The following is a 15,962-nucleotide window of genomic DNA, read 5'->3' as shown; positions in this document are numbered from 1 at the left end:
CAGTAAGACGATCGCATTAAATAATAAAAACATTTAAAAAAAAAAAAAAAAGATAAAAGAATGCTTTGTTGAATTCTATGGACTTTCTCAACACTGATATGTGAAACTACATATCCCGTGAAGCATCGCGGTAGGAAGACGGCAACGTCAAAGAAGGAGAGAGAGGAAAAAGCAGTTGAGGGATACTGTCGGCTTCACTTGGAGAATCCGGGACGTTTTCTTTGAACATAAGGTTTTGAGGTTCGTCATGATTTTTTACCTCAATGCGTTATGATATAAAGACGTCAACCTTTTTACTTGCTTTTCCCACTTTTGGTGCAGGGAATATAAACAGCGATTTAAAAGTGACTAAGTTACAGCTAGTTAGCCTAGCTTCTTGCTACTGCTATGCGTTACTTAAGCCAACAAATGGTATAAAACGCTGCTTTAGCCTTTAGCTATTCTACTTAAGCTGTTAGATAACTATCCGTGTGTTAATTAACTGGTTGACATATATGTTATTTTCCTCTCGTCAGGTTAAATTATATAAATATGCTGCTTCGTAAGGTGACTCAGTCCCCCGCTCTGTGCGGCTCCATCCTAAGGATTCCACCCGTGTTGTCCGGGTAAGTTACTTGTCTTGAACTCTTGTTGAACATATTTAATCAAGACTACAATGAAATAATTATTTCAAACAAGGGGTTTAGTGATGTCATTTGTCTGGTTTACAGAGGTCAGCGTCAGGCCAGGGCTGTGGTGAACTCGCGTCTCTATGCCAGTGAAGCTACACAGGTACAATGACACGGACTGACCTATATTTTAAGTAGTACTCTAAATATTAATGTTTCCTATGTGAATGCTGCATTAAATAACATTAGGATCACAAAGAGTCTGTTTATTGGCCTTGTTTGGCAAAAAGTTACTGGTTGGGTGACATAATGCTATCCCCTCCTCCTGACTGGAAGTGGGTGAAGGTTCACTGGTCACATGACACAGTTTTTATAGGTGACCCTGCAGTTGTCCTGGACAGAGTTCATACAAGACAGCTGATGTCCCGATGTATATTCACTCCACAATAACAAGCTAAAAATATATTAAGCTTATCTGCATTTTTATTGTATGATATTTACAGTATACAAGAGAGATTTACACATGATAGTGCTAGAAAGGATTGTTGTGGATCAGGTGGTAGCTTGTTGAGCTCACAAGTACCATTTGTTGGGTATTTGTTACAAATTTGGTGAAAACAGGTTTAACATTAATAAAAATGATTGATGTTCAATGTGTCAGTAAAGATAACACTCCTAAATCCACAAAGACCAATTCTGCTCTTTGTTTTTAAACCTCTGCTGTATGCTTGGTGCGCTTTCTCAAAAAGCAAACTTACTTTTAAGTATTTTAGTGCTTCTCAGAGTTGATGTTGGAGGGGAAACCCCTTTCCAAATCCACCATTCAAATCCGAGCTGCCCATCCAGAAAGTGCACAGACCACAGTTAAACTAAATATATTCATCTGCATTTTTATTGTATGATTTTTACAGTACACAAGAGAGATTTACACATGGTAGTGCTAGTTAGGATTGTTGTATCAGAGTTGGAATCGGAGAAGATTGCTCTTGCATTTCATGAGTGGAGCATATATAATCCTGCAACCAAACTTAGATTATATCATGTTAGATTGTATTAGATTAGATTTTTTTGATCCCACACCAGGTGAATTCACTTGTTATAGCAGCAGAAAGGGCTAAAGGTAGACACTGACAAATACAGAAAAGGTAGTAGAAAAAGCAAAAGCAATAAAACAAGACAAATTTAAAGTATAACAATTCCTGTGCTGCCCGCTGCTCCTGTGCTCGGCTTGTGTGTGTTCACGATTGGTGTGTAATAAGAACAGAGTGAGAGTGAGTTAACAAGCACCTTGAAACTAACAAAGCCAAATAGAACTAAGCCATCATACATTTGATTATTTACACCTGTGCTTTATCTACTTTGAACTGTAAAAATGGCTGCTGTGCAAAAAGAGCCCATACGAGCCTTCTGAAATTTCTACAGGTTTAACTGAAAGAGCACCACAAAATGACACTTGCTATGCTAACTCCACAACTTCTATGCATTTAATCTATAATAATAACTACACAAAAGTCTTATTTGTATTGAACTTGAATTTTGTGTTTTATTGTTCTTAAGGCTGTGCTAGAGAAGCCAGTGGCAGTCGGAAGTCATGCAACTGCTAAAGTGGAAAAACAAGCAGTTTCTATTGTATGTACATTCATTTCAATATTTCAGTTTTTTATTGTATAGATAATTTTTTTTATTATGGCTTTTAAATTGTATTTGAGTTGTATCAAGCATAACAAGGTTTTCTGTGCACATGACAGCATTTTCTTACTGGCATTTTTAAATGCATATGCCATATTTTATTAAGTGACTCAGTAAATATTACCTAGCAAAAGTGTATTTACAAATGTTTTATGACCTTTTAACGCTTTTGTTAGCACACACTTAACAATGTTTGTCTTCAATTTACTTAGGAATCCAAATCATTCGCAGTCAACATTTTCAAGGGACAGATCGCCACTTCTCAGGTGTTTCCCTATCCCTCAGGTAGGTCAGAGGATATTCAGGTTATTATAATTTTCTAAGGAAGCCATCATTTCATTAAATGGCTTTGTCAAACTGTAAAATGTCAAACTGAAGCTCTTCTGCTTTGTGCCATAGTTCTCAACGAGGAGCAGGAGCAGTTCCTCCGAGAACTTGTGGGGCCAGTGTGCAAGTTCTTTGAGGTATTTAAAAAAAAAAAACCTTACCTGCCTCTTTGCAGACTTCTTAAGCTACACCTGCATTACTCTATTTTTTGTTAAATTTGAAAAAATTCTGGATATGCCATCCATCCATATTACCCCAGTATTTGAAAGCCCGAATATGTCTTTCCTTAATAGCCTTGCGATATACTGTGTGTTTTTATGTTTGTTAATTTGGATGCAGATTACTTATGATTTAGAGCTGAAACATTTTATTTGAAAACGTAGTAGTATGGATGTGGCCATCTTCACACCTCGCCGTCTCTGTTCTTGCTCTATGTGAACAGGAAGTAAATGATCCTGCCAAAAACGATGCCTTGGAAAAGGTGGAGGATCACACCATGGAGGGCCTGAAGGAAATGGGTGCCTTCGGCCTTCAAGTGCCAAGTGACCTGGGGGGCCTTGGTCTCACAAACACACAAGTACGTTTTCCCAGTGAGATTTATGGATATTTATTCAATGATAGACACATTAGCAAATATTATCAACGTGCTAAGTGCGTCAGAGAGAAAGCGAAACAGACATTTGCAAATAGTCTAATGTAAACCTATCTGTCTCACAGTATGGACGGTTGGTTGAGATCGTCGGCAGTCATGACCTGGGCGTTGGCATCACTCTGGGTGCTCACCAGTCAATTGGCTTCAAGGGCATTCTGCTTTTTGGGAACCCAGCTCAGAAGGAGAAGTACCTGCCTAAACTTGCTACAGGTACAATGGCCAGCAGGCAGTCAGTGTCTTGCTCCATCTTAAGTCATCAATTTCAACACTGTATATTACTGTTGTTATGTCTGTTATAGAATCAAGCTGTTTCAGCCAGCCTCTCATATTAAAATTAAACATCTGAAGTTCAGCCACTCAAGCAATTTAAAATGATAAAATGTGATAATACAAGGAAAACAACAATCCTCTAAACGCCAATAAATAAAACAGATATTGAGTGTTTTTAAAAAAATGTTTACTTTTTTTATTTTGAATGCCTGTTTTTCGCATAATAATGGAATGCCAAGCTTGCTGAATTGGTGTATCTGTAATATTAGGTTCTGAACTATATCCAGAATGCTTAACTTCATGTTAATGTTATTGTTTACTATGGGTCATTGAATAGTTCCATGCTGCCATTGTTTATTTTTTTTTTTATTTTGGCAGTGAAAATAATAAAATATAACATTTATTTCAAGTCATAGGCCTTTCCTGTTTTTGTACTGAGAAGTGACAAAATGAAGAAAAACTGTAGAACTGATGCACACTGCACATGGTTGAGAGTACATGTATACATTTGTCTCTGCAGGTGAACACATCGCAGCCTTCTGTCTGACTGAACCTGCCAGTGGCTCTGATGCTGCCTCCATCAAGACCACAGCTGTGCAGTCTCCCTGCGGAAAGTACTTCACTCTGAATGGAAGCAAGATCTGGATCAGGTGAGAGAAGTTGCAGTTTTTTGTGATGTCTACCACAAGGAGGCAGCACAGTATAATATGACAAGTAACATGTAATGGAGTTGCTAAAGTCTGATGATGCAATAACTCCTTCTTTCAGTAATGGAGGCCTGGCTGAGATTTTTACAGTGTTCGCCAAGACGCCCGTGAAGGATCCAAATACTGGAGAGCTGAAGGACAAGATCTCAGCCTTCATTGTGGAGAGGAGCTTTGGAGGAGTGACACAGTGAGCGCACTACAATAAGCATTATATATATTGTGATATAATTATGTTTAAACATTATGAAAACATATGATGTTTTACCTCAGTCAAGTAAGTTTTTCACACGTCTGACTGTTAAGCTAAAGAAGTTTAAAATCACAACTTACTACATTCTACAATTTGCACACAAGATTAAAAATCAGGTTTTAGTTGATTTAAATGTTTTATTTAAAACTGAAGTGTGTAACTTGGGATGAATGGAATGTCAAGTTCACACAATACCGATTAAGTCTCCCAGCTTGACACAATTCTGTGTTTCACAGTATAGTGGTGTTTGGATGTCTTTGCTCGCCAGGTGACATTCCCGTGCTGCACACAGGAAGTGATTTAAGAAGTGATAGTTTAATGTCAAGACAGACGGTGGCAATAGCAACTTTCAGCTAGTAAATTAAGATGGCTGCAAACAGGTTGGTGAATTTCCGCTGCAGCTTGTTTAGCAGTTTTATAGGCAAACCCTTCTAGCCTCCACCCTCCCCAGTGCTGCTGCTGTATACACACAAACACTCCCTCAGTCAGTTATGATTGTTTTGCTTGACAAAGCCTGTTTACCGATGAAGGATGCAGCATACAAATAATGTTGCATTGTTTTTGTCAACAAAGGCCAAACAGAGGTAGAAAAAAGGAGAGATGAGAAGAAAGAAAGAACAGGATGGACTGGAAAGTGTAGGAGCTTTCTAAATCCAGAAGATGGCAGTATTGCAACACCATGGATGCCGTTGAAGAACAAAAACATCAGTAAAAAAAGAAGAAATTACCAAAAGCTATGCACTGCAGCTTGATTTTACTAGGATGTCACATTGAGACTAAATTCTGTTTTATAAGTGAGACTGAAACAGGTTGTTAGTTATCCATATTGACCGATTTGAAAATTGTTGATTGTTAGTTACAGTTGAGCCTTTTGGTCAAATTTCGTATCTTCTCTGGTCACTCAATGGGACTTTCTCTCTTAATCACAGTGGCCCCCCAGAAAAGAAAATGGGCATCAAGGCATCCAACACAGCCGAGGTCTACTTCGATAACGTCCGTGTGCCAGCTGACTGTTTGCTTGCAGAGGTCGGCGGCGGATTCAAGGTCGCCATGAATATCCTGAACAACGGGCGCTTTGGCATGGCCGCTGCCCTCTCTGGCACCATGAAGGGCGTGATCACCAAAGCTGTGAGTAAACTTCATTCGGCAATATAATAAATGCTGACAGGAAGGGAAATGGGCAGAAGTGTGACAGTAGACTCCTCTTATGAGTTAGGTGTTGAGCTTCAGCTCACGGCTTTTCCTCTCTGTATCTGCTGCAGGTGTTTTCCATCTGCTGCAGTGATCTTTATCTATACTGTCAGTGTTACCACCCCCTCGATCAGTTGTGTATTTCCTTCATTGTGCGTCTGAAGGGAATTTCCCCCCGTCTTGCATTGTTGTTCAACATGGTCTTATGTTATAATGCAACTTCTTGCTGATGTTACAGGTGCCGAAGATTTAGATGGCCTCTGATCAGTTTGTTTTCCCAAAACATTGACATTGTTCTGAATGGTGTAACGTGTGTAAGCAAATTGTTATGTTGCAATATCAGAAACAGCATCATTACCAGTACATACAGAGAGTGTTGTCTTATTTATGGCTTTTTTTAGTATAACTCTGTCTATTTAAAGCTTGGGTCTGTAATTCTGTTCTGGAACCAATATGATGTCAATAAATAAATTAATCTAAAAAAAGAAAAGTAAACAGGCCAGTAAAATAGTGAGTAGTGCTGGGCGGTGTACTGATTCATACGAAAACTGGTATTGGTTTTTAAGTAATATGAACTTTCCATATACCGATCTTGTGGGATATGAAAAATTCAACAGAATGTGGCGCAGCAAAACACTGTTCGAAGGGGGACACTTTTCACTGCTGCACCACACACGCAAAGGGCTTAGCTGAAGAAGTGACTGTGGTAGTAACTGCAGTGATGAGCACTTTACTCCACCAACTTAGCAGAAAAAACGTATTACCAATAATGTACGCAGATACACACACGCACACGCTCTCAATACCTCCCTCTTTCTCGCTCAATACGAGCAGACACACACACTCAACTGTGCGTTTTCCTCTCTTGAGTGCTTCCAGATCTACTACGGACAATATCTAGGTTTCCATCAACGCATGGACATTTTCAAAAAAGAAAATGCACTTGTTTCCAGCCACTGTTATTAAGCAAATGTCAGTTAGGCAGTAGGAGGTGCAGAAGTCCACTCTTTTATCTAAAAATAAAATGGACATAGTCTTCAGGTGTCTTTGGAATAAGAATGTATTCAATGGCCCGCAGAGGGCAACACCACTGTTTGGATAAAGAACTTGGAAGTCTTTGGGAATATCAGCCTACTTCCCACTTGCTTTATGGTGTTCTGAGGAGTTAGTGTCTCAGTCACTAGTTTCAGCTCTTCTTTAATGGAATTTTGTCAATTTTGTAAAATATTTTCACATTCTAGAGTCTTGTCACAGGTGAGTGTGAACTTTGGTTTGTAAAACATCCACATGGGGTTGGTCATCTCGAGGCTTCACAATGTTCAGATTCATATGGTTGGTGTCACAACTGGTCACCAATTGGGCTTACCACAGGTTAAGAAGGTGCAGCCTACCCCCTCCCTCAAGAGTTGACCCTTTTTTGACTTAAAAGTTTGACAGAAAGCTGAATGTATTTATTTGACAGAAAGCTGAATTTGTTTTTGTTTTTTTAATCAGGTGGATCATGCAGCCAACAGAACCCAGTTTGGTAACAAGATTCACAACTACGGAGCCATTCAGGAGAAGATGGCACGCATGGCAATGCTGCAGTATGTTACTGAGGTCAGAATAAATTACAGATAATCTTTTAAAATTTCTGATTCACATTTCGCCCAGGTATTTTTATAAATCCACACTCTTAGGTGGTACATTGTTGCCACACCAATAAAGTGCATGTGATTTTAAAGAAGTTGATTATTTTCTGTTTTTTAAAGAAGAATCTCATAAAGTTTAACTACTTTCACTTTACTGCAAACATCTGACGCAAAGAAGAACAAGATGTCTTAAATCCGTAAACCTCACTGACACTTAATCTCCCATCTTTTTGCAGTCAATGGCCTACATGATCAGCGGCAACATGGACAGTGGAGCAACTGAATTCCAGATTGAAGCTGCTATGAGCAAGATCTTTGCCTCTGTAAGAGTTATATGGCGTGTTTCCACAGGTTACATGTTACATGTCATTTGGAAGACGCTTTTTTCCAAAGTGACTTACAATAAGTGCAGGTCTTCCACCTTGCCTCGGCACGGCACGGTTATGTTGTGTTTCCTCTACCACTTTTTTTTAGTACCTGCTCTGGCGAGGTTCAAAGCGAACTGAGTAGGTACCATGCGTGACGTCGTCAGACCACTGGCACAGGAAAAGACGTCCGACACAACAATCAAGAGGAACAGAAAGCCGAACTGTAGATCAGTTAAAAGACTTAACAATCCTAAAAACATGGGTCAATCTCCAACAATTACCAGGGAAATGTCCAAAATCTCCATATTAAACAGAGGAGTCTGGTGTATGCCCGAGCGGCATCAAAAACCCTGCAGCCCTGTGTCACTGCACTGAGTCTGTGCTCCGGTCATGGAGGAAGTACTGAACAAAAATTTGAATTAACTGATTCTGATGATTCAGTACACTGAAAAAAACTGCTAGTGTGTCACGTGTAAAACAGTGTCAGTGATGACACCCATGTTGAGTAGGTACTAGAGTGGTAGTGGAAAACCTGCCGTGGCGAGCTGGGACGGGACCATAGTGGAAAAAGGGCCGTTAGTAGCACAACATGCTCAGCAGTTAACAAGAAGTATAGAGAGGTACACAAGAAGTGCTAATAGTTCCAACAGTGCCTGATTGACAGTGTTTCTTCAGTTTTAATTATTTCCTTCATTTTAACAGGGGACATCTTGATAATAGGGCAGTATTTTGATTTTATTTTTGTATACTTTGCACCCATTTACACAAAATAACACCCTGGGGAACACCACACGTCTTTCGTCATATTTATGTTCCTTATTCTGTGGAAAGAAATGAAGGAATCATGACAGAGGAAGTAGGTGTCTTGTCAAAGTAAATAACTGAATTAGTATATTAGCAAAGCAAAAGCTCTTTAATTTTTTGAAATTCACTAGTATTTGTATTTGTATTTGTTTTGTGTCCCCCTCCCCACCCCCCATGTGACAGGAAGCAGCATGGAACGTGACTGATGAGTGTATTCAGGTTATGGGCGGCATGGGTTTCATGAAGGTTAGTGTTCTATCCACATCCTGTTGCATACAAACCAGCTGGGTGTTGAATATGTGTTGTCAAGTGCTGAAATCTTCCATCTGTTGATATGCTGTTTTGTTTTTTTTCTTTTTACAAACATTCCAGTCAAATCCATGAAGTCATAAATAAGCAAACACATCGCAATGAAAACAAGCAAGGTCAACATTTGTCTTAGGTGGCTCATCCTAAACATGATTTCCCAAAACAGAAATTACTTCCTTGACTCTAAAAACTCCTAGTTTAGTAGATGAGACAAACATATTTAAACTTGCATAAAAATAGTCCTCAAGATTTTAGAGAATGAAATAAACTGCGTTCAGAACAGCTTTTTCATAGCAGGGACCTTTTCTGAAAACTTTGATGCCTTTTAGAAACGTTTTCAAATAGTTCCTGTGCCATCGTGCCAAATGCCCCGACTCCCCAATTTTCTGCAGTTTAAGGCCACCTAATAATTTAGCAGAACTCAAGACCCAAGCCCTGTTTGTTATGTGTTATATAGCACAACATTTCAGTTAGCAAACATTATTTTGCTTAAATTGAGAGACAAGGTTCAGATGTTTGAGACACAGGAATGAAGGGAGGGAGCCGTAATTCCTGCTTAGACTGTTTTGTGTTCCAGCCGTATTTATTTCCAATACTCGGTATTGTCATCAGTCTAATAGTTGATAATGCTAAAAGTGACAGTCACTCATAAAAGTCAAAGCCTTTCAAACACAGGTGAAAGAGAGGAGGAATCAATACTTACAGATCAGTGATTGTTCCACACACAGTCCACTGCACTGAACATCCACAGCTCGTCTGTGACTCTGTTTATATGCACTGTGTCTCTGTGACTTTGTGTGTGCACTCCGCTCACACAGCTCTTCTCTCTGTGTGATATTTCTTGAAACGATGCCGTATGCCAGAAGTAGCAACATTAGGACTGAACATACATTATAATGAAGTGGAAGAAAACAATGAAATTAACAGTCATTCTTGTGTTTACAATTCCTTTCAGGAATTACAATGTATATACATTGCAGTCTCAAACGGCTTTGTTTTAAAATGTGTCATCAATCTATTGACTGAGTCTTCACGCTTCTTCACTCGCAGTGGAAAATTAAACAAGGAATCGGATGAGTAGAATTTGACTTCCCACTTCCCAGACCGTGCACATTTCTCGATTCTGTCAATTGTGAAAGGGTTTGTTTTTCATGCTTGAGTGCACCGCTCCAGGCCCTGAACTAATAATAGTGTCACATTTTCATTTTGCCATTTCTAAACGACGTGACCTTAAACTATTTACTGAAAGGCTTGTTTCAACACTGTCTATGCTTGATTAGCAGTTGGTTCACAGTAGAAAGTGATGTTTCTGTGCAAACATCAGTCTGGTGGTGAGTGACTTAGTTGCTACGTGCAAAGCGCTCGTTCTCAACAGATTTTAAAATCCTAACCCTAAACCTCACTGATTGTTTCCTTTCCGTAGGTTAAAAAAAAATGTCAACCAATAACCTGAGAATAGACTCACACAAAGAAGCTGGGGTGATGTGTGGGCGACTTTAAGTTGTGTAAACAATACTGTTGCCGGTCTTAAAATAAACCAAACGATCGAAGAGGGCACATTTAGAGTACCCGTGCTGCTTCTCATCAACACAGTGGAAAGTATGCCCCATCATGAAACACCACTCAGTAGAACTAAAGAGGCTGTGGTGAAGACTGCAATCTCTTAACAACAAAACTATTTAAAATCTCACAAACGTGGAAGCAGAAAATAAACGTTTTTCTCAAAAAGATTTTAAGTTGTTATCGGATATTTTGTTGCATCGATACGCACAGATCTTTCGGTGATTTTTGCCCCACGTGTTTGTGTAAGATAATTCAAGTTTTTCTCAAACATAGAGTTTGTGTACTTTTTCACTCGGGGTTTCATGTCACCAAGGAAGTTATATCTGACTTTTGCTCTGTAGATTTTCATTTCTGCTCCTGTGGGCTGAATTTGTCACCTGTGCTACCAGAAATACAAAGGTTTTCTTCATTGCAGTTTGCAGCTGCAGATTTCACATCCTTGTTAAAGTTGTGTGAGAATCTGAGATCTGAGTCTATGTATGATAAATGCACAGCATGTTTCTTTGTGTTACTTGTTTTCAAATTAAGTAATGGCATATGTGTCATTTTTGCAGCTTAGTTTAGAAAGGATTAGGTTAAAAAGAAATGGAAGTCCTGATGGTTTTTTGTGTATCTGTACCTGAAGGACTCTGGAGTGGAGAGAGTGATGAGGGATCTGAGAATTTTCAGAATCTTTGAGGGAACCAACGACATCCTGCGGCTCTTTGTGGCCCTCAATGGTTTCCAGGTAAAATTAAACCACTTATCTGTACTTTTTTTTTTTTTTTTCACTCACTTGTCTGTGGTGATCTGAAGATGTCTAGTGGAAAAGTACAGACGTTGCATAGACACAAAGTTATTTCTACTGTCTAAAGCTCTGCATCTTGAGCTTGTAGAACTTCCTTATTCCTATTTTTACACTGTTTCCTGACACTTGTTGTCAGTCTCTTATGTTGTTAATATTAAGCAGAAGAAATCCAGCCACTTAAATTAGATTTAAATTTACCCACACTACCAATAGAACTTGCCTTAAAACTGCACATTCGGCAACACTGACTGACAGTTTTCTTTATTTTCTATGACTTGGTCTTTTAAAGAGAAAATGTTAAATTCCTGGACTGGATACAGCCACAATTATGTCGTTTTTAGCTAATGGTGCTGAAAACGGCTTGTTTTTCATGAATTCCTGGTAAATTACAGAGTACTTCTCTGTCCTGTTATTGTCAGGTCAGCGAAGAAATATTTTTGAGGTGACAATTTCCAGCTTGTTTTGTACATGAACCCTTCAATGTCTTGTTCCAGATATAATGGACATTTTATTTTTTACTTTCCTGGAAATCATAAGTTAGCATTTTCCACAGAGTGTTTTTGTAATTACTATATTTTTAAAGCCTTTGTATCTAAATAAGAGAAATAACCAAGGTTCCAAGTAAAGCAAACATCTGGAGATAGAGGTTTTAACAACTCACAGTATTTAATTTGCTTAAAATACATAAACTTTTTACTTATATTTTCTGGATTTTACGTAAGTATTTGACTGATTCCTGCTTCCCTACAGAATGCTGGTAACCAGCTGAAGAGTTTGCAAAAGGCACTGAAGAACCCGCTCGGCAACGCTGGTCTGCTCACAGGAGAAATGACCAAGAGAGCTAAAAGGTTGCATCACACACGTCATTAACTTAAGCAATGATTAAACTTACTTAATACAGGAAGAGTGAGAAATGACAGGCTCAGAAAATATTTTTACTCAAGTGCTAAAGTAAAAGGTAAATACATTTTTGACTTTAATGGCACTGTGCAGTGCCTCGCTCATCTGAATCTGTTATGCGCTCTATCCACGGTTGTCTTTCCCTGTCTGTGTCATCGCCTCTTTAATGTCGTGACTGCGTCCTCGTAGGTTAAAATCAGAGACTAAGAAACAAAGTATTCGTCAATTCCCCTCGCTTACATTCAACTCAATTACTTAAGAATGGAAGGAGTAGAAAGTACAGATATGTGTTCGAATGGAGGAGGTAACAAGAAAAATAGGTGCTAAAGTACTGACACCTGATCTACTATGATAAGAAGGAAATAAGAAAAAGAAAGAAAAATGTAATTCAGTTTTTTTGTAGACAGAGCATTACAGTTCAACTTTAAATAGCTAGGAAATTCAGTCATATTTCAATCTGTGAGTAATAATACTATATTTTGCAACCTAAAATCAACCATAACGCATTTCCATAACTGATGATCTGTGAAGCCTAGAAAATACCTATTACTGGCACTTTTCATGTAAAAAAAAAACCCAATTGCAACACAAGCTATATATCATAGAGAGATTGTTAAGTATGTGCCAGAGATGGCCAGCTTTGTGCTCGACTTTCTCATGTCAGGTCAGGTACAAACAAACACCTTAACCGTGTAATATGGTTGAACAGCGTGCCATGTAAAAGTGTTCTATTAGCGGCCAACGAGTTTCAGTCACCCATGGAATAAATGAACTCCAAATAAGTCATGCTACACTTTCTGAGTCTGAATTTGATAGTTGTATGTGTGAAACAACGGTTTGAACCGTTTTTTTAATGTTTGTTTTCTTTGGAGTTGAGTGGAAACCAGTTTGTGAGCATGCGTTTGTAGCATTTGAGTAAATAGTTGCAGTGCAGGTGGACTGAATGCTGTTGTTGATCTGTTTTCTTTCTATGGCTAATAAGACGCTGTCTTTCTTTGTTGTGTTTGCAGAATGGCAGGTTTGAGCACAGGCTTGACACTGCAGGGAGCCGTGCACCCGGAGCTGGCCCACAGTGGTGAACTGGTATGTAGGAGTGACAACGAGTGGGTGTCCAAACAACGTTCCGACAATGCGGACTGATTGTGTTTGATGAGAGTCTTCTGTTTTCACGTCACTTGTTTCTCCCTGATCATTGTGTGTGTGTGTGTGTATTTTGTAGACGGTTAAAGCTGTTGAACAGTTTGGAATAGTCGTTGAAGAGCTGCTTGTCAAACACGGCAAGAAGATCATCGGTAAGTGTGGGTGTAGTGAAAAATCCCCATTAGCTCCATTCTTGGTGTTTCACCTGCATGTAAAATTAATGTAAAACATTTGTGACAGTTTCACTTTAAGTCATTCAATTCCAAGTTTTCTCCTGCCATTCTGTGCTTTTGTAAAGAAAAGGGTTTTTCTGTTTCAGATGAACAGTTTGTGTTGAAGAGAATTGCAGACTGTGCCATTGACATTTACGCCATGGTGGTCGTCCTGTCCAGGTACAAAGATGTTCATTTAGAAGGCAAAGTGACATATTAACTCCTTGAGACGTTTCTCATTCCTTGTTCCTCTCTTTCTCTCTGTAGGGCTTCACGTTCTCTGAGTCAAGGCCAGGCCACAGCTCAGCATGAAAAGATGCTGTGTGAGACCTGGTGTATGGAGGTGAGACACCATTTGAATCCTACCTAATTGTGTTCATGAAATTAAGTCAAAAATGTCACCTGCCCAGGGATTCATTATTTAAAATGGAGATGCATGGCAGGCGATGCCATAGCAACACACATCCTTTGTGTTGCCCCTGTTTTTCTGATGTAAGGATAAGAAGAAGAAGAAAAGGAAAGGGAAAAAGAGAAATCCATAATAGTCATTATATAGGGATGGGAGTCTGTATCGATCAGTATCAGAATTGGTCCGATACTAGTCAAAATCAGTTGCTTTTGTGTTTTTAATTGATGATTCCACATTTTGCCGACACATCTGTTGTCAAAGGCTCATGATAAATTGTTTTTACAGACAAATTCTACTCTTCTACTTGTTGTAGATGAAACACTTAATCTTATGTCACTGTTGCCCTTGTTCCCTCAGACCCACGAGAGGGTTATGCGTGACATCAAGACCCTGCGCTCCAGTGACTCGGCACGGCTCTTTAAGAACCTGCGGACCATCTCTGCAGCCATGGTGGAGAACGGAGGACTGGTGACTCCTCACCCTCTGGGTTTCTAAACACACCACCCCCCCCAGTCTCAATAGCTTCATCTGTACTACATTCACTTCATTACTTTTGCTGTTGTCATCACACACCCGTGGCAAAATGGCTTCTGGGGTTCTCGTGTCTCGTCCAGACACTGTGATAAAGGGTCAAACCACATGAACCGTGATTTACGTGAACACACACACGTACTCACTGCGGCCTTTGATACACACTGTACTGCACTGATAAAGCTTCTCCTTTTTTTTGCAGTAAGTTGTGTTTTGCAACCTCATAGTTTTTCTATCATAATCATAATTATGTATCGTTACAAGAGCAAGTTTGTGTGTCATGTAGCAACTAATTTACAGCCGTATCTGTAACATCTAATATCAGAATTTAAAATCATTTCTATGAGGTGTTTGGCAAATTAATTACAATGTCAGTGTATGCGTGTAAATGGTAAACACTTACATCTTCACTGAAAAGGGAATTTGGAAAAATGAAAAAAAAGAATAATAATTAACCCCTAAACCAATCGGTGGGTACCGACCCAGTCTTTGGGAGTCACTGCTCTCGAGCTAAATCTCACCCATGCATTCACGCTTACTTCCCTCTCTGAGGGATCAGTAATGGTACATCTTTATTTATCTCCTGCTTCAATGCAGAGTGGTCTGAAATATGATGTGTTTCTGCGTGTGTGCCATTTTAGACATGTTCGCATTCAGATGCAAGTTCAGATGCAAGATGCCTTCAGTTGCAAATGTGAACAGTCATATCTGATCTCTAATGAGTCAGATTTGAAGTACCTGCTAATCTGAATGTAGCCATGTAGCTGCTGCAAAATGGGAGTTTCAGAACCCACACGTTTGACTTTTTATTTTGGTTTTATGGCACTCGCACATATGCGAAGACGGGTCAGTGGTGACCCCAACCTGTTTGTGCATGGAGTCAATGGTCCTTTTACGTTATATCTCAGTCTGAAAAATGTTGAAGCTACAAGTATCAATGACAAAATGTACATATATACAACATCAATGCAACTTTAATGTAAGAGGCCAGTGAACACAAGTCCTGGAACAACTGTTAAGGGATTTTAAAATATACACAGGGGTATTTTAAATAAACATTGCCTTAAATTTGTACACTTATCTACGTTGTGTTGTAATGTACATATAAACGGAGTGTTTTGGGTACTGTGTTAGCCTTCAGGCATTTTTTACTCAGTGCTAATCATAGAAACATGAAAACTTCCGCCTTAACAAACCGGTCCACAGATGCTGTTTGAAGTTCCTGTTACGACTTGCGTCCACCACAAAATGTGCAGGTCACTTAGTCATTCTTTACTCTTTTACTCATGGAAGTCACACGGGTTTCCCAAAGAGCAAGAATCAATCATCAGTGCTTGGTTTCATTAAATAGTTCATTAAAAATGAGTTATGTAAATAGTTGTTTGTTGCAGTTCAAACTGATCTGATCCATAGCTGACTGTCCTCACTGTTTTTAAGATGAGTTGCTGTGTTTGTGCACATCTGCTTTGAGGTTTTTGGCTCAACACTCTTTTATTGGAACAAATAAAATGGAAATTAATCTGGCTGCTTATCACGTAGTTTAATTTATTTATACCGTGTGCCTCTCTAAAGTCCACTTCCTTCTGTCTTGTTTTTGCAATCTACAAGCTTTTT

The 15,962-nt window shown here is 39.1% G+C and overlaps 1 protein-coding gene across 1 annotated transcript; it reads left to right on the top strand.

Annotated features, from left to right (window-relative positions):
- Positions 1-118: 118 nt before the first annotated feature.
- Positions 119-15,879, top strand: acadvl (acyl-CoA dehydrogenase very long chain). The gene is made up of 21 exons (XM_058624780.1): positions 119-240; positions 516-605; positions 711-771; positions 2,166-2,237; positions 2,510-2,582; positions 2,697-2,761; positions 3,067-3,201; positions 3,342-3,486; positions 4,067-4,196; positions 4,315-4,440; positions 5,433-5,631; positions 7,189-7,293; positions 7,562-7,648; positions 8,681-8,743; positions 10,995-11,096; positions 11,907-12,004; positions 13,067-13,139; positions 13,276-13,348; positions 13,516-13,588; positions 13,676-13,751; positions 14,175-15,879. The coding sequence occupies exons 2-21, from the start codon at positions 532-534 to the stop codon at positions 14,310-14,312; spliced, it is 1,968 nt and encodes a 655-aa protein (XP_058480763.1). The 5' UTR covers positions 119-240; positions 516-531; the 3' UTR covers positions 14,313-15,879.
- Positions 15,880-15,962: the final 83 nt, after the last annotated feature.

This window comes from Solea solea, chromosome 3, assembly GCF_958295425.1.
Source record: "Solea solea chromosome 3, fSolSol10.1, whole genome shotgun sequence".
NCBI classification, from domain to species: domain Eukaryota; kingdom Metazoa; phylum Chordata; class Actinopteri; order Pleuronectiformes; family Soleidae; genus Solea; species Solea solea.
Note: the sequence above shows the minus strand (reverse complement) of the source record. Positions and strands in the feature narration are given on the sequence as shown.